General features: G+C 36.4%; 1 protein-coding gene across 8 annotated transcripts in view; it reads right to left on the bottom strand.

Moving 5' to 3' along the window:
* MEF2C (myocyte enhancer factor 2C) overlaps positions 1–26,661 on the bottom strand; it is a 158,695-nt gene that overhangs the window by 64,970 nt on the left and 67,064 nt on the right. For 7 of the 8 annotated variants that reach the window (XM_006081228.3, XM_023750051.1, XM_023750063.1 and 4 more), the window contains 2 exons: positions 24,147–24,342; positions 6,451–6,654 (listed from right to left, as the gene is read on the bottom strand). In XM_006081228.3, coding sequence (XP_006081290.1) covers positions 6,451–6,654; positions 24,147–24,200 — 258 coding nt within the window. In that variant the 5' untranslated portion in view covers positions 24,201–24,342. The remainder of the gene's footprint in view (positions 1–6,450; positions 6,655–24,146; positions 24,343–26,661) is intronic. The other variant, XM_023750068.1, reaches the window with a different exon arrangement.

Genomic DNA, 26,661 nt, shown 5'->3' with positions numbered 1-26,661 from the left:
ATTCAGATTTACTGCTTTGTACATATAACTTAAGAAATCTAACATGCACTGTATTTGTTCAACAATGATTTTAAAAAAATAAATGAGATGTGAAGCAGCTTTTCATGTTTACAAAGTATATGCAAATTAAGCAAAATCATTATTTAAAAAATGGATCTTCCAATTGGATATATAAAAATTTGATATATAAAAAAACCATTGTGGTAGTTATGAGAAATATGAATACATTTTTAGACCCATTTCTTTTAAACTTAGGGGATGAAATGTAAATATGATTTATAGTTATTAGTAAAAGGCTTATAAATATATGTAAACAAAAATGAGCATTATAATTTAGAAGAAATATACAAAACCTTTTCTTACAAAATCACTTTTCCCCCTATTTTCTGGGTAGTCTCCACACTGAAGATTTAAATCTTTATGAAATATACTAATCCTTTTTTCATTTTTCAATACTAACTATTGAAAAACAATTGCATACTTTCTTTACTAGAGGGTAGGGCAGCATTACTTAGCTACTCACAATAAGAACTATTTTAATTATATTGCAAAGAAGGATTTTAAGGGTTTCTCGAGATATTATTTTTCTAAGTTCCTTTATAAAGAAAGAGTTGCTTTTTTTTGAAAAAAAAAATCAATTTACTAATTATAAAATTAAGTCTGGCCCACATCACTTCAAGTGAATTTAAAATAGTAACATGAAAGACCTACCATCTTTCCGTTCCCAAGCTTCATTTAAAAAAAACAGCACGCATTACCTAGCGAACGTGGTTAGCGCTCCCTGTCAGCCTGGATGACTTGCAAGGGTTCTCTGACCAGGCAGTAAGTTTACTGATTGACTCTGTGGTTATTGGTTTAGGGGTAAAAGGTGCTCTTAGTTTTACAGTGAGTGTTTAGTTCCAAATTGGTGTCTATCAAAGGGAACGTTTATGCTCTGGATTCTGCACAGTTCTTCATCTGTGAAATGCACTCTTCAAATTTTAAATTGAAGAATTAATCTTGCTGTTAACTGGAGAACACACTTACTTTAAATGCCTCCCTTTTCACATTTCAATCAAGACCAGTGCTGTCCCACAGAACTTTCTGGGACTATCCATGCACTCTACATCCGGTCCCATTCGTTAGTCACCAGCCACGTGCGGCTATTGAGCACTTGAAATGTGGCTGGTGCAACTGAGAAACTGAATTAGGTGTTTTATCTCCTTTTAATTCATTTAAATGTGAATAGCCACACGTGGTTAGCGACTTCTATATCAGACAGCACAGATCTAGATTATTTTAGTTTTTTGATAGTGCTGGCATAAAATTTATCAAATTTTAGTGAACTGTTTCATTGGCGCTATAAAACATTTTTCATGTTTTAGATGAGTGACGCTGTGCCATATGATCATCATTTGGATGGATCCTGTTATCTGTCGCCCCCTGTTGATTTAGTCTCCAGTTATATTCTGAGGGCCTAACACTTCCTAGACCTCACATTAAGCCCTGCCTTAGAGGAGTTTAAAATCTAGTATGAATTAGGCAATTGGGTAACAGCCTCGTGAGTGTTTGATGGGGAAAATAGAACAGATTATGGCTGCAATGTAGGAAAAGGATCTACACAAGTTGGAGGGTAGTTCAAGGGCAGCTATCTAAAAGTATACACTGGGACCTGACTTGACCGGGTGATAAAGAAAAGCCAAGAAAGGCCTAGAAAGGAATGTTGAAGACAAAACAAACAGGGTTTAGAGAAGTAGAGGGATATAAACATGTTTAGGTGGCTTAAGTATGGGATGGGGGTCGGGGGAGGAGTTGTCTGCAGGGGAACAGCAAAAGGTGAGGCTGGTGGGGAAGAGAAACACGGGGGCCAGACCCTGCGTGGCCTTGTGAGCAATCTTAAGGACCAAGAGTCCTTGAAGGGCTGTGTTTAGTGTTTATGTCTCCATCGCCAGGCCTTCCATGGCACAGAGCACGTGGTAGGAGTTCAGCCACTCTTTGTTCAGTGAGTGAATGCATGAAAGAATGAAAATTCAACAAATGATCAAATAAGCCAATGTACCTTCTCTTTAAGAAAAGCGTGTTATATCCATCCACAAAGCATGCATAAACATAATTTTATATATGAAAACTCAAGTTAAACAGATACATTGTCATATTTTACACCTACTCCCAAATTTTGTAATATAGAGTTTGTTAAAAAAAAATCCAATTCCACAATTTGCTGCATTTGCTTTTCAACAAAAATCAAACTAGGTAGTTAGCTTACTGATAACCTCCAGTAGCACTGTGAAACAATGAAGTTTATAAGCTATTTTAAGGCCTTGCCTATTCCAATTCAGGCCTTAATTATTACTATGTAAGAAATTTTTTTGCTGGAACAACTATTTTCATGTAAATAGGATTCTTTAAGTTCAAAGAGGATTCAGGTGACAGAAAATAAAGTTTCATCTCTTAATATCATCTCTTAATCTCTCCTCCACACTTTACACTCTATACTCTTCTTGAATATTCTTGCATTAAAAAACCCCTCAAAACAAAAAAGTGCACCATGCCCTGGCCAGGGGCTCAATTATTTGGAGCACTACAAAAGGTTTTGGGTTTGATCCTGGTCGGGACGAGAATGGGAGGCAGTTGATAGATGTTTCTCTCCCACATCAATGTTTCTCTCTCTCTTTCTCTTTCTCTCTCTCTCTCTCTCTCTCTCTCTCTCTCTCTCTCTCTCTCTTTCTCTCTCTTTCTCTCCCTAAATCAATAAAAGCATATCTTCTTTGGATGAGGATTTTTTTTAAAGCTAGTAATTCTCTACTGAGATAGTTGTGAATCAAAGGTTCCTTCTACCAGAGTTACATCTGCCTTTTTGATTTCCTGAGAGTAGCAGAGGACCTCATGATTTACTTCCCTTCCACACTTTGTCACTCGACTACTGGCCAGACTAGAAAAGCAGCTCACAATCACTGAGCCCCTGAGAGGTGGGTTGAAAACATGTGCGGGATGTGTCCCTGTCTGGGACTTCTGGGACTCCAAGGATGACCTGGAATGATCTGGTGATCACAGACCTGTCTGAATAAAAGTTTTGATAAATTGTTTTGCTTATGCCTTCCTTTCAGTAGCTTGTACTATTTGAATGAGGTTATTGCTCCTTTGCCCTCTACTTGTTCCTAAGCTGATTTTTATATATGTTTTATATCCTTAACAAGAATGCCTGTCTTTTGCTGGTGCTTGCTAAATTGTTGCTAAGTGAAGGAATGGCCTGGAAGCATGTCCTGTGGACCTGCACTCTTCAGGTCATCCTGGAGTGCTCAGCACCACACCTTCTTCCAGGCATCGAGCCCAACATCAGCTGGGAGGGTGGGAAGGCAGGTAAGAGAACCAGGAGTGGGGCTAGGCAGCTGGAAGACATGAAGGGGGCAGTTCCTTAATACCATCAGAATCCCTATTGAATTTCAACAGCCTCACCAACTAGCAGTTGGGGTAAATATCCAGTCACAGAGTTAAATAAAATGGACTTTCTTCAAAGGAAATGCTTTTACTACAATAACTTTTTAAAACCAGTGGATTAAAAATTTAACACATTTATGAAATCTGGCATATTTATATATTGTATCTGAGCAGATATTCAAGCTGCATTATAATACGATAATAAAAAAAACCTTTCAGTCTGTCTGTTAAGTCTTTATAAGTCTTTGTGCCATTGTAACAGCAGTGCTAATTATCAAGCAGAGACATGATAATTACGCAGAGCTTTTTTGCTATAAGAAGGAATCTTTTTCAACACCCACACACTGTACAATTTCCTGTGACCCTGCAACACTACTCTGGTATGGCCCAGAAATTTATATTTCAGCCTAAATGCTGGGAATCGTATTATTTCTCTCTCCCCGCCAATCCCTTTTTCTGGTGAGTAAACTGTTTTCAGAGGGTTAAGGGAGAGGGGTAATGGTCCAAATGGGAAATATAAAACTAATGACCCTTCATGAAACATATTATGTTCCTCATTAAATTTACTCAGTTAAATGTATTCCATTAAATTAAAATAAATAGGATTTAAAATTTTACCCAGGAGTAGTACCTTAACTCTCCGCTTCATGTTAGCTCCATTCTAAAAGCAGATTCCTCAAGTCCCTGATGTATCACAGGTTCTTTGGCCTTCAACACAATTTATGTCTAGTGCTGTAGAGGTGTTCAAACTTACTGTGTATAAGAATTGTTGAAAAACGTGTTATAAATGCAGATTCCTACTCAGATCCCCTCTTCACCAAGAATCTCAGGCATACTGGTTTCAATGAACCGCACTTTGAAAAAGACTCTACGTGGAGGTGACGTACATTCTTGAGTTTATGGCATCCCACTCTACTTTCTCCATCATCTCTGTTATTGCTACAGTGTGGAAAAGGCAAGTAGGTGAAGAATGTGTGATTCATGTAGTTGAGCAGGACAGACATACACGTGTTAGGCTTGTTATTTCATCCAAAGAATCAAGCTATGGAATCTTCAGATTTAGCCTAGGAACCCCCTCGTGTCTTTTGGAGAGATTCAGAGCTTTAATATATTAACTGTGAGATAATAGGGCTGTTTCTTTTTTAAAAACATCACTTTTTAAAGAATTATGCCATAAAGGACTTTCAATTCAATGCCTTTATATTTTAGATGAGAAAACTTCAGCCAGAGAAGTAGCTAACTTGTCACATAGTAAGACTGTGCGAGACAAAGGTTCAAATGCAAGCTCTCTGACTTTCCACCCAGTGTTCTTCTCACGGCCTGTAGAGAAGTCTGGCTCAGACACTCATCTGTCCAAGATTATGAAAGTCTACACAGTGGGTGAAGTTTTAGTTGTCTTAAAGTCACATAGGATATTGTTGAGCAAACCCCTCAGCAGATGAGTTTTCCAGATTTTAAACTCCTTTAAGAAAGTAAATTTTAAAAGTCGACACATTTTCGACAAGTTTAATACGGTTCTTCCACATTTCATATCATGTTAAGGACTAGAGCAATTCAAGTCTAATGACAAATTCCAAATCAAATTCTTTTGTTGCCCTGAAATGTTTGTTGTAATGATTTTGGAAATGAGATGAAATTTTGAGTATAGAGTTGTTTTGTGTTTGGAGCTTATGTTAAATGTGTATGAGCAGGAATAGACCGACAGACAGATCAACACACACACACACACACACACACACACACACACACGAAAGCACCTATGAGATTTGACAACAGACTAGTGCTGTTCATGTTCAGGTTTCTTTATATATTTTCACATTAAATACGCACATGAATAAAATACTATCTGAAATACACAGTACGTAAGTTTTATAAATGATCTTAAATTTTAAGATTGAAGCAAACACACAATGAAAATCATCAGTCAATGAAAAACAAAAACGATTTGCAGTAATGCAAATCTGAAAGTATTTTAAACACATACTACATTAGGCCTAGTTATCACTCACTTTTGTTTCTCTGAAATTATTTGCTTGTCTTATGAGGCAAAAATTTTAAAAAATTGATCAGAACAATACTTTTACAAAATTTCACAATAAAAGCAAATAGTCTTGGACAATTATAACAAATAAAATGAAGACGTATGTGAGAGGCAGATTGATTTGATCAGGGTTAATAATGGATTTTTTCATAAAATGGAACCAGTGTAAGCAAGAATGACTTGAACCTGGCAAACTGACCCTGACTACACACTTTTGAACCATTTGTTAATTTTCTCTTAGTTCTGGGAAAGCAGTCACAATCTAGGCAACCATGAATAGATAGTTAAGAAAAACAAACAGATGAGGATGGTCCTCCCTACATCTCTTCCTTTTTGGTTTACTATTCACTGCTTATCAAGGGTACTGTGAGGCAATAGCATTAAAATAGGCTACATGCAAGAACACTTAAAATTGTATGGCACGTTGCTTATGTTAACAAATCTAAAACTTTTTTGAGATTTATTTATTAAAATGTGTTTTTATTGATTTTAGAGAGAGAGGAAGGGATGAGAGAGAAAGAAACATCAATGCAAGAGAGAAACATCAATCAGCTGTCTCCTGTCCATAACTATGCTGGGAAACTAGTCTATACCTAAAAGAAATGATGAGAAGTCATCCAAAATGTGGGTGAGCCGTCCCCTGGCCGCCGTTCCAAATCTGCTGACCTGACTTAGCAGTGGACAATGATGACTCACGAAGGATGAGGCCAATAATTGGATACCGCTGCCTGATTTCTAGCAAGGACCAGATTCACGTTGTCCCTATCATCATGCCATTCTAACTTGAATTTTGAGGGGGGAAGAAAGGGTGGAGTATTAATTGGGGTGATAACACTGGGAGCACCTGTGGGAATATGAAATCATAGGAAAAGGAAGGTTGTTCTTGTGCTTGTGTGAGTGGGGGGGGCGGGGGAGAAAAGTGGGGGAGGTCCAAGCAACTCATGTCTCTGCCTCCGAAGTTCGGGGCTCAGCAACCGCGCATGCGCTCTCACCTCCACGATGTCTGAGTTTGTCCGGCTCTCGTGGGGCTCGTTGTACTCCGTGTACTTGAGCAGCACCTTGTCCATGTCGGTGCTGGCGTACTGGAACAGCTTGTTGGTGCTGTTGAAGATGATCAGCGCGATCTCACAGTCACACAGCACGCTCAGCTCATACGCCTTCTTCATCAGCCCGAATTTCCTCTTCGTAAATGTCACCTGGGAAAATGAAAGCAGGCAGGTTTTTTGTAAAGAAAAAAGAAATCATGCTTCTTCTTCTTCTTCTTTTTTCTTTTTTTTAAAACACAGTACTTTTTTTCTTTGTAAAACAAAGCGTGCTGTTGTCAGAGCCCTTGGGCACTAACACATTTGGAAAGGAAGCAAATAAATCTAAAACTAATTTCTGCTCCGAATTTGAAAATGTGTGATTTCTAGCTGGCTGCTGAATGTGAAACTGTAAATGCCAGATTTAATGTAGGGAATTTTAATGAAGGTGACCAGAGTACTGCTCATGGTTTCTTTGAACAATGTGAGATTTAAAAAGAAATTAATTTCAGCATGGTTGACATCCTTCCCTTATAATTAAGTTTGGGACTTCTTTTTCTGACCACTTGAAAACTGGACATGGCATGATGAACGCAGCATTTTACATCTATGTTCAAAAATTCTTAAAATTGTTTAGTCTCATGCCATTTAATTGAAAACACGTGAAGGGATGTGACTGCCTGTGCTTTCAGACAGTGTTGTGTTCTGTTTTCTAGAAATCCAGCAGGGAACTGAGAAGTACTCCAGCCATCACACCGTTAGGGGTTTGGTTTCATTCTTCTGTGTATCTTTCTTCCTCTCCCAGGCCAGAAACTGTACTGTTATCTTTGCCTTTTCCTTCTTTTAATCTAATCTATTACCAAGTCCCATAATTCCTTCCCTCAAAATGTTTCTCAGGTTCACACTTTCTTGTCTGTTTCCCAGGCGGCTCTATCATTCGGGTCCTTATCAGCTTCCTGCCTGAGATGGTCTCCCTGTCTGGAATCATTCCGTCCTCAATTCATTCCAATCTTCCAAACCTCCTCTCCGCACTGCCTTTCTCCTGACAGGCCTCCGCAACGGCTCCCTGTCTCTGGCTTCCAATACTTCCTACCTGCCAATGCTGCCAAATGCAAACATCTACTTCACGATTCCCAATTTCAGCCCTCTCTTTGATTAAACGCCAGTCTGCCTACCCCAAACCATGAACATTCTTAATTGTAAGCCCTCACACGATCCAGTGTTTCCCAGCAGGTCTTCTGTAGAATATCATTTCCATAAAATAGTCCTAAATAGAAAAAGTTCAGTGGCCCAATACATTTGGGAAATGAGGCACGTGGGTATATTAAAGGCCGAGAACCCTTTTAAACTTTGTTTAACCTGGCTCCCAAACCTACAGGATGTTTGTTTCTTCAGAACTAAATTTCTTGAGGCATATATGCTGGGTAATGGTGACTAAATTGACTTATTGTTTTCAAAGGCGACTAGTATTTACTTTTGTTCCTCACCTTCCTATACAACTCATCTAGCAGAAGTCAGCTCAGTTTTATCTACTAACTCTTTGTGTCTAATTCTTATATCTAGATTCTTACTCCTTCTCTTTCTCTTCGTCTTTAGACACCCAATGGATGTCCTCCAGTCCTAAGTGTATCTGAGTGTCCTACGAATCTCAAAACCCCAAAGCACAAACTCATTATCTTCACCCTCGCATCTGCTCTCCTTCCTGGATTCCCCACCTCAACATAAACTCAGGCACCCAAACCAGAAACCTCAGCTGAGCTCGGAATCCCCGCCCCTCCCGCATCCCACACACCTAAATAAACTTGTTGAGAGGAACTGTGGACTAGCAGACAGAGGACCTGGCCCCACAGTCTCCTCATTCCTCTACAATTTGGTTAATACTTATTGTTTTACCCATCATCCTTTATTTTTCCTTAGTAGCACTTATTGTATTTTACAATTTGTGTATTTTGTGTGTGATCATTTGTTTAATGTCTGTCTCTTCCACTGCAGTGATCTACAAGGGCCTGTAGCATTTTCTGTTTTGCTCACTGCTGTTTCCCCAGAACAACAGACACGGATGGGCACATGGTAGATGTCTAGTACAACAAAACTAAACAGGAAAAATAATTATGTGAAGTTTTTAGAAATATCAAATTGATGTATGCTATATAAAATTATGTGATAGCTTTCCCCATGGATTTTTTTAGCACTTTAAAAGGATAAATCTATACTTAAAATTATTATATTGTTTTATCATATTTGTATTGAAGGCAGCATGGTAGAAAGGGAAGAACATGGGGCCCTGGATTTGCAGGCTGAATCTGCTATTTACTGGTCATGAGAAATTCACTTCACTTCTTTGAGTTTGATTTTTCATCTGTAAAATGAAAAGAACACCTACTCAGGATTTCTGTGAGGATTACATAAAATAACGTATGTACAGTATCAAGCATTGTGCTTAAATTGGAAGCTCAAAAAATCTTAGTTCCTATTCCTTTCTGAGCTGACTTACAGAGAAAAGAACTTACAAAATATATCGGTCTTGGTGGCTTGAAGAGTCTACTGATTAAGGCTATTTGAGGATCTTATTATTCCTTATAGAATGATAAAGTGAACTATAGAATCCCCATTGACCACTCTTTGGAAAATACAGCATTTAGGTATTTACCAGCCCACATAGCTAGTCAATATGTACTGGGATATGTTAGTTACATTTCAACTTAGACAATTTTTCTTTGTAATAATTGCCAATGTTGCACCTTCTATTTTATTTTATTGATTGTCTTACTAAAGTGCTTCTAACAAAATATAGCTAACATTTTATTTTAATATTTGATTATCATATTAATTTAGAAAATGTTTTATTCTGGTTCATTCAGATGAGCCCTAATCAGTATTAAGGATGAGCTAAATAAAGACAGTCATTTGGAATGAATAAAAAAGCATAATCATTAATCATATAGATTTATACAAAATGTCTTTTAATATTTCTTTTAGATGCAATTTAGTTATGCAAATATACCTTCACATTGGTATTTTGTTCCGTGAAATAGGCTACAAAGTAGGTTCAATATAGAAGGCACTGACCCCAAATACTTTCATATACCTAAAACCACTTTTAATCAGACTTTCATGACCACAAACTGTAGGTGGAATGTCTCAATACAGTATGGTTTCTGTTGTACTGAAACCTCAGAATTTAGCACGTTACAACACTCACCATCAAAGTACATTTCAGCACAGAAATATCATTAAAGCCACTATTTGTATTTACTTTTAGGTGCTCCTCAACTTTTGTATAACCAAGCAGGCTGCTGGATAATGCCAAAAGAGTTAGTGCATGTAGTTTCTTTTCATTAAAACTGCAAACTGAAACGATGATGACTATACTGAAACATTTAAGAAAATACCTTCAAAATCTTCATTGCTCTACATTTAATTCTGTACTATGTTCATATTCCTCATAGCATACTCAAAATGTATTTTGTAATGCTTTTTCTCGTTGTTCATAGTTAGATAAAATTATTTTTAAGCATGAAGTTTTCTAAAGAGACCTGGAATATTACTCTTCGTTGAAAATATGCCATTCAATGACAGATTGCAATTCAGAGCTTTTATGCTTAAATATAACAATATATTGCAATCAATACATTTTTCATAACGTGACGATAGTTTGTGATGGGGGCAAGTCTGCTTCTATTTCAGGACCATATTCTGAGCCTTAGGTGAGATGGAAAGCTGTTTTTACGGTCAGTAGGCAAAGAGATGTTCTTTTCCAAGTTGAAATGTAACTAACACATCCCAGTACACATTGACAATCCAGGTGCACTGAGAGGAGGATACAGCCAATGTAATTTACATTAGCCCTAGAACTTGAAATTTAGTTTTCAGAATTAGAGAGACTTAATACCTGCAGGGGAAGCAAAAGGACTCTGTACACATAATGACCATTGTATGCTTTTCCTTTACCTCTTGAAACAGCCCCAACTGTAATGATGATGTATTAGTTTCAGCATTAAGTTTTATAGTAACCTCAAGTTTAAATCCTAGCATAAGGCCTAGCGTAATATCGACAATTACTCTAGAACTTACTAGGTATAACTCAGGAACTGAAATTAGAATTTGAAATTGAGAAAAGGCACATTCATTCAATACAGCTCCAGATAATTCAGTCATAAAGAAATTAGGAAAATCTATTTACATAAACAGAATTCAATCCAAGCAATTCTTATTGAGCATTTTCTACATGCCAAACCTTATGCTAAGCAATATTTACTGAGCCTTCTCTATGTCAGACTTTTGTGCTAGGGACTGTGGAACTTCTACTTTGCATGTATCTCCCTTATTTGTGTCTCTTTCTCAGGGCTGAAGAAAGAAATAGTCATTTAATTCCTTAATGTTGAAAAAGAATTTTCTTTATTTTAAATAAAATGTATTATTGGCTAATAGTGTTATATTTTTAATCACAGGTAAGTGATCTGAAATTGTACTTTTATCTAGTGTTGGGTGATTTCAGCTTTTGTTTTCTGAACAAATTTTTCTCTAGACTGAGCGAGGAAAATAACAGTAGATGTTAATCTAATCAAGATGAACATGAAAACTTCTAAAGTTTTTTTTTTATTATTAATCCTCACCCGAGGATATTTTTCCATTGATTTTTTTATTTTTTAGAGAGAGTGAAAGGAAGGGGGAGATAGAGAGAGAGAGAGAGAGAGAGAGAGAGAGAGAGAGAGACATCAATTGGTTGTCTTCCACACATGCCCTGACCTAGACATGTGCCCTGACCTGGACGAAGGATTGAGCCTGCAGCCGACCGAGATATGTGCCCTTGATCGGAATCAAACCCTGGACCCTTTAGTCTGCAGGTTGACACTTGACCCACTGAGCCAAAGTGGCTAGGGCTATTTCATACTTTTAACAACTCCCTTCTTACAAAAATTCTTTTTAGCTTCCCTCTGTTTCCATAAAACTACCCTTTCTTGATTCTGCCTATTTCTTTTTTCTAAAATTTATCATTGTTGAAAGTATTACAGATGTCCCCCTTCCACCCAGCCCATTGCCCCTCGCCAGACATTTCTTATGTTGTACTTAGTGAAAACTGATTATGGTATTATGCACCCCCTCCCCCTTCCATCTGGCTCTGTCAGGCTCCCATCATGCTGCAGGGCTTGGTTTAAACGCCAACTTCTTTGCAGCTTTCATTGTCACATTGAGATAAAACTCACTCCTCCTCATTATTGTCCTCTAGAACTTTTACAAACCTTTGTTATGAGACTTATTCTAATATTCCAGAGTTGGGTGTTTATGAGTCTGTTTCTCCTGCTGGCTTTTGAATTCCCTGAAGACCCCCACTCTGGCCCCTCACAGGCTCTGACTGGTGGACATTCAATGAATGTTTGTGGAAGGAGTGGATTATGGAATGGAAATAGACTCTATGTTAAAGTCTGAATGCCTTTTAGACAATCTCTAAAAAACAAGGGATTTGGGGTATATATGTTTTACTAAAAGTTTAACATGTTAGAGACAGGAAGCTTGAGAGAAAGGAACTATTCCACGTTGGAATATATAACAGAGAAACCAGAGAATGTCTAGAGAGAAATACATATGTGTATATGCTCTAGATTTTAAGAAAAAGATATATCATGAAGTTCAGAGAAAAGCCTTTATTCCTTGCCCAGATGACTCACCAGGAAGGAGGGAAAAGTGTGAAAATGAAATTTTAATTTTACAATCACAGGATATAGATATAAAGGGAGGGATCTAGGAGTTCAAGATGACGGCATTTGTTAAGCAAACATTTATTGAACTTTCTAACGAGTTTATATTTTCAAAGAGCATGTATTTGGCAAAGTGTTTGATTAAATCCTCATCACAACATTATAGATTTGAGACTGGCTGGCAGTAATTTTGATAATTTAAATATGAATTAATTGGTCAGTGTTGAGTTTAAGGGAATGTCTCTAGAAAGGGCCACAGAGTTTAGTAACTTTCTTGTCTCAGGCAACATTTTTATCAGTGGTTAAGATGAAGATGTAGATGGCAAGCATATAACATAAATTTGGATGGTATCCCAACAGGTAGTAGAGGCTCTATCCAAAGCTCCCTCTACAGATTGGCAAGATGGGTCATAAACAACAAGATGAAATGGAGACAATCTTAGTCTTCATTCGCATTAAAGAAAACAATTACACGAGCTCAGGTTGGAAGAAAACTGATGTGATAGCTGCTTTTGGGGAAAAGGATCTAAAGTTATAGTGTTCCAATGTGGGAATTAATTATTCTAGTGACTTTTTTTTGTTAGTCAGAACTAATTATTGGAACTCTATTCAGTTCTGAGAATTACATTTTAAGAAGACACTGACAAAATTAGAGAGGCTATAGGATGGCAAACAGGTTAATGTAGGATCTGAGAAATCTTAAGGTTATTTGAAATGTTTAACCCAGAAAACAGAGTTAAATGCCAAAAATAAAGTGAAATGCCAAACATTTCCCAAATCTGAAGACCTGTGGCCAAGACGAGAGGCAAATGAGTTATTTTGTTTTGTTCTATGGAGAATTAGAAAGTATGGTTGAAAATCATAAAGAGGTTCAAATAGGAGAAAATCTAGTGACGAAAATTGTCCGTGAGTGGACCAAGTATCAAGAATTAAGAAGTAGTTCATTTCTGAATATGTTCAAGTAAAGCTGCATATCAAGGAAGGTGTTTCTGAACTCAACAGGAAGCTGGACTAGAGAGACCTTTAAAATATCTACTCCAGATTTTGGATGCTCAGATTCTATGCCTAGGTAGCATAGACTTGTGGGTCAAGGGGAAGATCATGGTTAAAAACAAAAATACATTTCTGCAATTTCATTCTACAAAATGTGTTATGTATTGGTTACTCAACCTCATCAGTATATTATCATAATCATCTCTAATTCCCATATCCTAAGATATAAATGGGGTATAACTACTAAGATATAACTACTTTTTGTAGTTAGAAGAGACTGTAAAAGATTTGAGTAGACAATGTTAAATTAGACATAGTGCTGAAAATGCATAGAAAAATTATCCAGATTAATAAAATAGGAAATTCACATTACTCAACCATTTTTACTATTTTTAAAGCAGTATATATACATCATTACTGGGCAGTTCGGTAAAAATATGGGAATTGGAAATCAAGTCTGAGCTCTGACATTTATAAGCTGTGTGCCCTTAGGTAAATTGTTTGACTTACCTGAACCCTGTTTCCTCACTTGTAAAATGGAGTTAATAACAGGCATCTTACAAAGTTGTTATGAGACTTAAATTAAGATATATATATATATATATATATATATATATATATATATATATATATGTAAGTGACTTGTTGTCAGTGAAACACTATCCAAGGTATGCAGTATTTTTCCTCTGATGTGTTAGGCTCAGTCACTTCTTGTTACATACTGCTCTCCTAGGACCTGCGAACTTGTGTTACCATTATTATGTCTAGATCAGTTTCTCTCTCAAGTAGACCTTGAGCTTTCCTTGAAAGCCCAGAATATCTCCTGTCTGATCTCATAACCCAAAGTCCCAGAACAATACTTGGCTAAATAGTTGTTGAATGAATGAATGGATAGATGGATGGAGAATTATGAATTTTTGCAAGCTAAATGAATGGCTAAAAAGAAATTTCTATGCATGCTTAAACTATGTGAATAGAAAGTTTGCCCCTGAGAGAGGAAAATTTCACATATTTTTCTCTTTTTTGTGTGGCTGTCATATTGACTTACAGTAAAACGTACTTTGGTAAAACTAAGTACGATAAAAATTGGACTGGATCAAATTGTGTGTGTGGGTTTGTTAGTGAAATTGGAGCATATCATATTTCTTATAGTTGTATTTAGATAACAGTGTTGACTGTATTTGGTGAATGTTTCCTAAGAAGCTCAGAGACTTTATAAGTTATCTCACTACATTCGACAGTATCTCTTTAAAGTTATTATTTGGCACAGTTTATCATCCCCATTTCTCAGAGGAGGCTGTAGACAAAGACATGAATTGCCTTACAAAGGTCACAAAACTAGTCCCTGGATGAACTAGAAATAGAACCTTCTTCACACAAAGTTCATCTCTCTTTCCCTTAGTCAGGGTTCTTTCCCGCTTTTAGATAATTGCACTTCAGGGGCTTAAATTCAGCACAGCATGGACCGGTCAACTGCTCATTGAGCAATGTACAGGTCCATTAAGAACTGTCAGCAATTCTGAGGAGTACAAGCAAAGTAGTGCATGCCATATTAATTAATGTAAGGGTAGTTATCTAGGTTAAAGTAAAACATAATGCTAATAATACTAAAATTGAGAAGTTGGTTTCTAGGTTCTGACAATAAACCAAAGCTTGTTTTGTGTGAACTCTGCAGAAACTCTGTCCTGAGACCTCCAGCCATTCCCACTAAAGCCCGTGACAACCACAGGCATCACCAGTGGGCACACACTAGTTCTATATTTATGGCTGTTTATTTAAATTTCACAAAGTGAGAAACATTTTTGGTTGGTAGCAAATACAGTTCTGTGTACTCACCAGAATAAAAAAGGTGGGTCTTTGATTTGCGCACAGGCAGTATAAATGACAAGTTCTAAAAACAGAGGACAACTCCTGCACCATTTCCTACAGGAGTAGGTAAATTAGTTTGACTACTGTGTAGTGGAAAGGACATTTAATAATGAGACTCCACACCACACACATGCCTCCTCCATTCACCCTCCTAATCCCAGCTCCATTCATAAAGCCACCTCAGGAGAACTTTCCTGCATTTTAACTGTGGGAGTCTCTGCACCTTACAGGAAGGGGTCCTGAATCAATGAAAGCAAAAGGACTTTGGAAACATCGGCTATACACATCTATGAGAACCACTGAGGCCTAACACCAAATTACTGCAGGCACAATAATTACTAAGGGAAGCAACAATAATTTTATCTATAGGTCCCCAATACTTCTTCCCACTGAGCAAGATACTTTTGACCTAATCTTTTTAAAATTTACTTTATTTTTTTATTTCCTTTTATGGTCCTCATAATTAAAAAAAATCTTTATGGTGGAAAGTATTACATATGTTCCCTTTTTCCCATTGACCCCTTCTAGCCCACCCCTGCCTTCTGCCCCAGGCCTTAATTCAACTGCTCAGTGAGTCTGCTCAGTGAGCAGACAACGTTTTACTCATTTGTTTAACTCACAAAGTAATATTAGTTTATTTGTTTTAGAATGTTTGGGACGTGGCAGAAAGAGACTTGACTTTGGGTGGTGAGTGCATGATGCAGTGTGCAGATGATGTGTTATAGAGTTGTATACTTGAAACCTATATGGCTTTATTAACCAATGTCACCCCAATAAATTCAATAAAAAAAAAAACACATTTCATTTTTCAGTTAATTTGCTAGCACAGAAAATGGTACCCTGTGGACAAACTCAGGCATTGATGACTCTGGGTTGAAGAATGATTCCGAACAACTGGATACAGGGTGAAGAAGTTTTAAGGATGTCTTAAAGCAATTATTTACCTTAAATTTTCCTTTTATTGTAAAAGAATGCTACGATAAGAATCTAAGTGTAGATAAACCTAAAAGAGTTTTTTCCAATTAAAAAAAGCAAATTCGAAGGGAAAAGAAAAACAGAATCTGGGACTATTAATATACTCAGCTAATTCTATTTTCAAAGTTTAGAGGTTTCATCTTTTTTTCTCTCACTAGAGTAATGATGAATATAACCCTCATCCTATGAAAATATTTTAGATCCGCTCCTCCTCACCCCATCTTGATAATCAGTTTCCTCCCAGTTAAGGAAACGGAGTGACTAATGAGTGACAAGACGGACAGTTCAGAGACACAATGCACTCTCTAATTCAGAGCCACTAGGGTCTTCCTATGTGTTTAAAGGGTTAGGGATGGAGTCAAGAGTCTGCAAGGACAATCTCTAATTGAAAAAAAGGGAAATGCCCTCTTAAATGCTCTTTTTTCTTCCTTTGGCTTGTTCCTGACAGTAAGTAATGGTACAACTGTTCTAAAGTATTCCTCTTCAATTTTTATTTTGTTTAATTCAGCCTGTCATTAGAAAGGCTTGCGAGCTTCAGGCCTGATGATTACTCTCGGTGGGAGGAAGTAATGCCGCTGCAGACTTGTATTCCAGACAAGCGCTCCTTTATACAATGACGGGCCTGCCTTGGTAAATGAAAGGCTCTTTAAAGAGCAGTGAGGGACTCTTTTAAGCAGACTGCTACCATGTGCTTGTAACCCTCCAGCATAACTTGCGAGGACGGGATGGCAGTGTACTCGGGCTGCAAAGAGGACTATTGTCCTCGTTAGCCTCAAGCAACTTGAGCGGCTTTCCCTGCAATGCAGGGATGTCCAAAAGGGTTTTGAGCAGTAGTTCCAAAAGTTCTGAAGATGACAAAGGATTAAAATACGGGGCTTAGAGTACGGAATTTAGAGCTCTACCAACCCCTCATCCTAAGTCAACACCCCAAACCCCAAAATAAAACTTTCAATCTTAAGCACTGCCCACTATTTTAAAACAAAAACAACACAATGGATGGGTTACAATTAAATAATTAAATGCATATTAATAAACTTGAGTGTTTATTAACAAACTCATAGAGTCTGGGTTTTAAACTTTGTGATAGCTGATTCCTGATATATTTGTCTACATGAGGCAAAGGAAGAAGGATGAGCTACAATTCTTAATCTTACCAGGATTTAAAAGATTTTATTGTGGTACATTTTTAAGCCTAAGAATGTTTTGGATTTTAAAAAGAGAAGACTATAGCATGATATATTTTTTAATTTTTTTATATGTGCTGTTCAGGTCTGCTTGGTTTGATAAAGGGATGATTTACATTCTAAATCCAACCTATAGATGCAGTCATAAAATAAATACCTCTATTTCTCCATACCTCATATACATAAAATACATAATTTGAATCTGAGAAGAATAAAATAAACCAGGTTCATATTTTGGGGGCAAAACATGTTTACTAGTTTAACAAAGCCAAAATGTACCTAAGGTAAAGGTCAAAGACTGCTGCATTCCCTGCTGAGCGAATGCTCAGGAAGCACATTTGTCTACGTTTCCTGTCATAACAGGAAGAGTGTAACTTCTTCCTTTCCACAATGGCTTCACGTTTACCGCCTAACTCCAATATTTTCTCCCTCAGGGCCTTCCAAATCCATCCTTGCAAGACAGAAGGCAGGAGGCTGTCTCCGCTGTAGTTTCCAAACAGTTACATTTGTTGAAATGTTATTTAAATGTTAGTGATTTCTTAAGCTAAACTGCTCCAACTTAAAATTAAAAGTCAAATTTCCAAACATTTAGAGTGATTCTCTTATTCCTATTAGTGGTCCAACGTATTTCAAAGAAATGCAAATATATATCTATATTATGGAATTTCCTTTGGTTCAATTTAACTATACAATTTTTTAAACCAAAGTCATTATTCGGGGCGGGGGGGAGGGCGGGGAGGAGGGTTGGTGTTCCAAATTGTCTTCAATAAGAGTATGTTGGGACGTAAATTTTCAAAATATTTTTCACCATAATAATTTTTGAAGGAGCTCATTTTAAGTGAATAAATTACAAAGTTAAAGTAAGTCTAGACTGCAAAGGGCATGGCTTTTGAGACAATCAACATGTTCTTTAATCTACAGTTTGGAAGAAACATTTTGGTTTATGTGGTCTATTTATAATGTTAATATTTTTAGTGTTGGTTTGCCAGTAATACGATGTCACACAGAGTTTGTGCATTTGCAAAGCCAAAGGTGACTTGTAGCAGACAAGGTGTGTGCATGCATTCACAGAAGTGGAAGGTGCTATTATATGTCAACCCTGCACACAAAATGACTGAGGTACAATAAGCCCACACCTCAGAATTTTTATAAATTACAGTTTTAGCTGGAAATTATATGAGATACACAAATTAGGCAAAACAACAAAAAGTCTTGAAGCCCTCACGTTTAAGCAGAGCTTATTTCTTAAATCTAGTGATAGAATTCTAGAGGAACAGTTTCCTTTTTCTTGTTAGCATTTTGGCCTTCCTTGGATTTTTCTGGCAGTAGAGGAGTAGAGCTAGTTGACATAAATATAAAAGGTTTCACACCTATGGGATGTATAGTAAGTGTGTAGTGCATTTCACTATGATTCAACTGTATGGGGGGAGACCATTTGTGTACTGTTTCCAAATTGCTAGCAATACAACACAAATGAACGGCTTCATATCATGGCTGTTAGACATCTGAGCACTTTTCTTTGATTTGAAAATTCTCAAAAGTCTCTTTCATCACCAGGAATTCCAACAAAACCTTTTCCCCTTGGTGATTTGAAGATTAATGAATGAATGGTTTAACTTATATGCATGGGAATCTTTAAGTAGGCACCCACAGGATGCATCAATATACCCTATAATTCAATACTAAGATGTCCTGATATATTACTATGATACATGCTAATTTTATTTCTATAAAATGAGTTTAATAAAAATTTTAATATAAGTTTAGGGGAGGCAGCCAGCTGTTAAGAAATAATACTGAGGGGGAAAAGGCAAAAAAAAAAGTCTTCATTATGAGGTATTTGCAGGTTTATTTTGGATTTAGAGGTAGAAACATCAACACTTGCAGTGATGGAACATTTTATTCACTTGATCTGAAACAAGGTTCCAGATATTCATTGCCTAACATGGATAACTCTTCTATAGTATTTAAAGTACAATTTCCTCTCAAATACTATTCACTTACTTGATATGCATACAAGCAACTGACAAGTCTGGACGTTTTGTTTGTGGAGATGACGAAAGAAAACAGTGCGACTAGATTACTTTGCTCTTTTAACGCATGGTTCACAATTCATCAGAGTTATATTCTTGAACAAGCAATTTATTTGTATTTCCAAATTACCCAAATCCTCACATTTAAAGAGTGGATCTATCTCAATTTCAACAAATATTATATTAGGTTAGTGGGGTGTGACTCTCAAATTTAAAACTGTAATTAGCCCTTTTGGTTACTGATATGTATTCTGGATTATCTATCACCTTGAAGGAATGAATGTCACAGTAAAAATCCTATTGACATTTTAGCCAACATTCTAAGATTAATCTAAAATAGTGGGAAACAGGAAATGGAGTAAGCTTTGTTTCTTTTTTAAAAGAGAGTCACTTGAGGAAATCAATACATCTCAAGAGAAAAAGTTAAAAAATTTAACAGCTATGAACTCTGAATTCCTTTTAGCCATAAGGGGATTCTGCTGTTCTATTAACAGGAGAATGTTGCTAATTGTCTTTAATTTGTGCTCCAATTATTGCACTGATAATTATATAAAATTTTGTTTGCTGGCAAAAACTATTAGTGTGCCAGATCTGATGAAAGAAAAGAACTTAAGGCATTTTTCTTCCTGTCCACCAGCCATCCTCTTCCATCATCCGGCTCTGGGTCTGAAATGACTCTCTCACCCCTTTTGCTTCTAAAGGCTCCTTTGTGCTCCTGCTCTACTCTGTTCCACGTTCCTTCCATCTCCCTGATGCTCTTTTTAAGGTAAAACCCTCGTGAAATGAAAGTTCAGGTACCATTCTTCAGTGTACTATACAGAGCAGGAGTTGCTTGCGTGGAAATCACATGAACTATAACACAATAACTCATGGTTCAAAGAGCATGCGTCTTAATAGGAATAGCTTAATCAGGAAATTTATTGAGCACTTATTCTATGTTAGATATGTTACCTTTATCCCCTAATTTAATGATCTCAATGACCCAATGAGGTGGGTACTATTTTTTTAAATCCTCAATCTACTACTGATGAGGTTCAGAGAGGTTAAGGCGCTTGATGGAGAGAAATACAGCTGGCAGGTGGCAGAACTGGGACAAGATCTAGGTTTGTGTGTTCCTCAAAACGTGCTCATTGCCATTATATTATACTGGGTGCAGCAGGATGTAATTGGGAAAAGCTATGACCTAAAACTATGTTCTTAGCTATTATGTTATATAGGATGGAAGAAGATTTAATTGAGAAAAACGTGTTTTGTGTTTCAATCTGAAAGATTTGGGCTCAAATTTTGGCCACCTCCTGGTATTGACTGAGTCCAAAGCTTTGTATGATCTGGCCTCTGCCTAAAATTCAATCTTTTCTCTCATTTCTCTAAAGTTATATGAACCAAGGTCAAGTTCCACGGGCTTTTCTTCAGCTGCCTCATTTGTTTCCTCTGGAATGTTGTCACCTGCCTGACTCTCACTATCTTAATGATCCCATCTTTAGCATTTCCTCAGAGAGGTGTTTCCCTGACCCCCAATCTAAATAAAGCACCTCCTGTTATTCATTCATAGCACTTTCATAGTTTCATTCATAACACATATGAACAAAACTTTGTTATATATTTGCATATTTCATGGCTGACTCATCCCACTGGGCCAGAGGCCTACAACCTACGACCCACAGGCCAAATCCAGCCTGCCCCCACTACCCCCTTTTTATCAGTAAAGTTTTATTCTACACAGGCACATTCATTCACCTGCATTTTGTCCATGGCTGCTTTCATTACTGGGGCAGAGGCAAGTAGTTGAGACAGACACTGTATGTGTATGGATCACAAGGCCAAAATTATTTGCTATCTGGCCCTTGACAGAAAAAGTTTGATGACTTCTGCAGCAGTTGATAAGCTGGATGAGATTCCTCTTGTTGACCACTGCATCTTAATGCTGGGCACATTGCAATCTAATAATATTAGTTGATTTAATAAATTAATAAATTATTCAGCTGTAAATGGGGTGGATAAGGATTAAATGAAATGATATATATGTAGTTCTCAGAACTTGTAGCTGCTTTTATTAAGGTATCTGAAAATTTCTGCAAGGCAAATTGAGAATTCAGGATTTTATTTTATTTTTATATACTTGCTTAAGAAACCCATCTTGGTTAAGCTAGAAATTCAGTCGTCTTCATAAACTTAGAAACTCTGGGACATTTTTTAAAAATTTAAAAAGCTGTTAATATTTTTCCTCCCCTAAACTGTTACATATATCAATTGGAGTTTCTGAATTTTAGCTGTTCCCTCCTTCCATTATGAAAGATAAAATATGGGCAAAATTCAATTTAAACAGTAAGCTGCTCTGTTTTACAACAGTTTTATTTCTTAATGATATACAATTTATCACATCCGCTCTGCAATATTTCATTTCACACTTTACGCCAGCATTTCTTATTCTGTAAAAATAACACCCTGTTCTCCGTATTGCCAAATAAACACCTGCAACGGCAGAGCCGGCGTTCGCTACTTTTAAGAAAAGGTGACTGTGAGCCATTGTGTGAGGCTCCGCCAAGGGGGCTACGCTGGGGGAAGCTTCAAAAAGGGCACGGCAGTTAACTTTTTCTTTCCAACTCGTGAACACACAGCTTAAAGGAAGCCCAGTTTAGGGGAGCCTCCATCGTTCGTCTGATACGCTTTAGCAGATTTGCTGGGGTTGATGATTAGAAGTGACCTACCTCTTTTAAGCTCTCTCCCAAATGGTTCTCAGGACCACTCTTGTGGCAGGTGAGAGGCACACATGACAAACATTTGTAAGAAAGATGGCTGTTGATGATTGCCAATGGCCATCTACGATAGCCACTGAAACATATGTTAAAACATGGAAGTTTTCAATTTTACTAATTACATTTAAGAGTATTGAATTAAAGGGCCTACTGTACCTAAAGACTAAAAGAAAAAAAAAGGTTCTAAATTCTATAGGATAAAATAAGAAATTTGTCTTCAGGACAAATAAAAAAATAAACTAAGCTGAATTTAAATGATTTTTCTTCTCTTAAAGTTACTATGACTTCCAACATAGGTGAGAGTTATAGCATCTGTAGACACAACTATATTTAAATTAAGAAGAGATGTTCAATTATTAGCTCAAAAGGATGGTGTTAAAATTCATGTATCCCTGTGTGAGTTTTATGTTCCTTTATAAAGCATAATAAAAGCTCATGAATTCCACCTGCACAAATTTTCTTCTCTCTATGCAAGCAAAAGATATTATGGATTTCATGAGCCTAAAAATTAGTTGGTATTATTAATGAAGTGTAAGTGCTAATTCATATAACTTTTGACTACAACCGAAATAAATTCTAGTCCAAATAGCTGGGTCCAAGCAGTCAATGGTATATGATGTTTAATATTTCAGTTTTAATTTTAATCTATAAACCAAGTAAAAATACTGTGGTTTTATATTGAAAAAAATTATTGCTTTTTGGCTTGACCCATAGCAATAAACAGCATGTAAGAAAAGCACTGAAGAAATATATTATAAATCTTAGCATTAGTCATCCTTTAGCTTAATTTTCAGCTAAAAATATTTCAAGTCATATGTACCTTGAATATAACAATTTAAGGAATTATAAACATAAAAATCTAAAAAGTTTCTTTACCTCTTATAGCATACTGGCTTTGACAGCATAAATAACAACTTCTATCCACTTTAATTTACACAGGTAGCAACGTAACATTTTAAACCATGAATCAGTTCTAGTCTCGCTTAGTGTTCCAAAGAGATAGAAAGGGATGATACAGGAGAGAGAGGGTCTTTATTTGGGGGAAATTACAGTTTTGTGGGGCATCTCCAAAGCTGTCCTCTTAAGCTTTCCCTAGTGTAAATGGGGCAAAAGCAAAAAGATTCTTCTTTCCCAAGGACAAGGAATGCCTGCTTTATAGGTCCCATTATCCACAGCAATGGCTGTGATCTGACGTATTGTAGTTTCCCCCAGGAATCATTATTTGATATTTAACATCAGAATACATACAAACCGCCCACCTCTCCTTACATGGCCCAGCTAAATCCACTCTCTCCAAGTATGAAGGAAAATAGAGTCAAATGACAGATATTCATGATATACAACTCTGCTGAATGGAGCATTTGGATGTATAATCAATGTCTTTAGAAAAGATCAATTGTATCACACAGATATCACAGGAGTTCTAGAAAAAAATTATAGCATCATCTGCCTCTATGTGTACAAAAGTCAGGGTTTAAAGAAAATGGTACGAATTAATACTTCTTGCCTATATGTTTTAAATTAATATTTTATGTGGGTATTTTCTTTGTTGTTGTTGTTAGGTCATGTTAAATATTTTGGATGTATTTCAAAGCCTGTGAATAGAATGAAAGTGATTTTCTTCAGGATATTTAGCTTATTATATAAATGTTTTAAATAGATGACCACAAAAGGCCTTGTGCCCATGAATAGAAGAATATCTTCGTTCAATGATGCGTGCAATGTAGCAATGTCATGCTTATTAACTCTTGATTATTAAGCTATTTATATTACACAAGTACAGCTTGCACTTAGAATTCAGGTTGAAGTAAAAAGTGAATGATCATGAATATGTAAACTGCATTTCTAAAAGATGTGATTTTTTTCTCTTTACATATATATGGTCTCCCCAAAATGTATACACAGGTAAACAGCTGATAGCTCAACTTTGAAAATGTATTTTAATAAACACTGCCTTTATAATTATTCAAAGCGTGTATACACTTTTGGGGGGACACCCTACATATATAAGAGACTATTAGCACTTAAACTGGCCATGTTTAATTCACTGACACGTCTCTTAAGTTCAAAATGTTCTCAGGACCCTTAACATATCTGGGGGAAATGTAATAAATAGTCCATGTTAAGTAATGACACAAAAAAGTTTTCCCCACTCACCTGTCTGTTACGTTCATCCATAATCCTCGTGATCTGAATCTTTTTTCTCCCCATAGTCCCCGTTTTTCTTCTCTCTCTCGTCCCTGAAATTATGTATTTTTTCCTTCCTTTTCTTTCTCTTTCCTGTTTCCTCCAAACAAACCTCCTTCTTCAGCACTTGCACTGCTCAGTTCCCGAATTCCTGCATTCGTTCCTGCTGAAGAACAACAACACAAATTCAGTACCCCTTTAACAGCAAGTCAGTTTCAGAAGAACTCTCATATTCTAATTATTAAAAAGCAACAACTACATGGCAGGAAGCCAATCAAATGAATGAAAATAAGTGCTTACTAAAAGTTCATGGTATATCACATGCAGGAGCACATAAAGTAGGATCCGTTTGTTTTTATAATGAAAATAATCTCATAAGTAATTTAACAAGTCATTTAAATGATGAAAACTATGCTTTAAAGGCCAACAGTTGAAATGCATCTTTTGCAGAGTTGCTTAATATTTTTAAAATAAAATTAGGTGACTATTTGCACCCTTCTGTTGTGAAAAATTACCTAAATCAGAGAGTTAATGAACCTTTATGTACCTGTGTATGCTAAGCAGGCAGCTAATTCATTTCTGAAGGGAAAACAATCGCGTGTTTTGACAGCAGAGGTGATAATGTCCCTCGTTATGCAAATAGGATGGACGATTATGAAAGTGCTATTTGATATATGTAAATGTCAACTAATTCAAATCTAAATCCTTTCATCTTACTTTTAAAAAGTCACCGCTATGAGAACACTGTAAAAAGCATACGGGATCTTTAATTTTACATAACCAGCAGCTCTCAGCAGTGAGATCTTGTCCTTTTGAAAGCCCTTAAGCTACATCTTCAGTACAAGAATCCAAAAAGATAATCATTCATAAAAAGAAAAGAATTAGAGTATTATTTCATTTATAACTACACTTTTTGTAATAAGCCATCAGTTCTTTAAATTTAAATATTTTAAAAAGACATGTCATATCTCTTTGGGGAGTAAGACACAAAATGACAGAAACTTGCTATTATGTACTGGATATCTTTAGATGACGAATTAATATTAATGAAATGAACATCAGTAATATAAGGTAAACCCAGAAAATCCAGAGTATTAAAAGTATATATTTTACTTTGTTTTAAAGTACATCTGAAAATGTTGAAATGTAATGAAAGTGAACTGCCGTGAAATGTGGAAGTTAACAAGAAAGCATTCCACAATGGTTTCTTCATTTGTAAACAACAGCTTCAATTCTTCTATCCCATCTCATGTCAAAGAACTCAACTACTTTACACATTGCTCAGCATTTCCCTGTTTATTTTAGTTGGTGTCTGACGACCAACCTGGTAAATTCCCACATTTATTATGTAATGTTAATCCAAAGTCCTGGCTATTTAATAGATTAATTGGCTCCAATTCAAAGTTATTGGAACAGGAAAGCTGTTATATACTTGCTCTGATCATCAGCTCTCTTTTGATTTTTTAACTTAATTTCTAAATTCTTTATCACCTTGAGTAATTTTTTTTAATTTTAAGTTTTCTGATGATCTAATTGGAGAAGCTATTATGATATAATTAGTTCTGGTGGATTAGCTGCTGCTTAAATACTAAGACCATCCATTCTCTTCTGCCCAATGCCTTTCTATTAAACTGCAGCTCACTCCTGCCTCTGAGAATACATGTATTGAGTAACATCATGACCACACAGTGCTCATCAAAAACTAGTTATTACTCTAGCGGTAATTTTAAATGTTGGAAGTAGTTCAAAAGTTTTAAAGAGTTATATACTAGTAAATAACATACATTTGACAAACATACATGAAAAAATTAGCTATTCCAAGACATATTAAATCACATTAAGATACAAAAAAATCCACAAAGCACAATTGCATCATATATTCACTGTTGCCATTGTCCATTTATCTATTTTTAGAAATGGTCTTAAATATCACTCAACTGGGCAACTTTCCTGTGTTTCCTACGGTCTTACCTTAGAAGCAAGCAGCACGTTAGAATGGCATTTCCCATGCATGTGCAAGACCCCACAGAAACAAACAGGCTTCCTCTATTACAGAAAAGCCAACCCATGAATCCACAGCAAATGCAAATGGGACAATTTCCTTTCTTTCATTTAGCTAAGGCCCGTGGCACTAGTGGCTTACAGGACTATGCCTGCCTAAGCGCTTGTTCACTTTAAGGTGGAAGGTCAGGGTGAACAGATTAGAGTGTGGTGACAAGGCGGACGAGACTAGAACTTCTACAGATGCCGATTTCAAAATACACATAACCAGACAAGTAGAGAAACATCCCTGGAGAAAAAAGCCTCCTCAGAGAGACAGAGAGAGTTCCTGATGAACCAAACTTAGAAGAGTTCCTCCCTATCACCACCCGGTTGTTTCACAACTTTGTAATGAGAGACACTTTTTAAAAAGAGCAAAGCAAGGATTTTTTTTTGAATTCTCAAAACAGAAACATTTATATGTATATGTCATATATATATATAT

This window comes from Myotis lucifugus, unplaced genomic scaffold (genome assembly GCF_000147115.1).
Source record: "Myotis lucifugus unplaced genomic scaffold, Myoluc2.0 scaffold_0, whole genome shotgun sequence".
NCBI classification, from domain to species: Eukaryota; Metazoa; Chordata; class Mammalia; order Chiroptera; family Vespertilionidae; genus Myotis; species Myotis lucifugus.
Note: the sequence above shows the minus strand (reverse complement) of the source record. Positions and strands in the feature narration are given on the sequence as shown.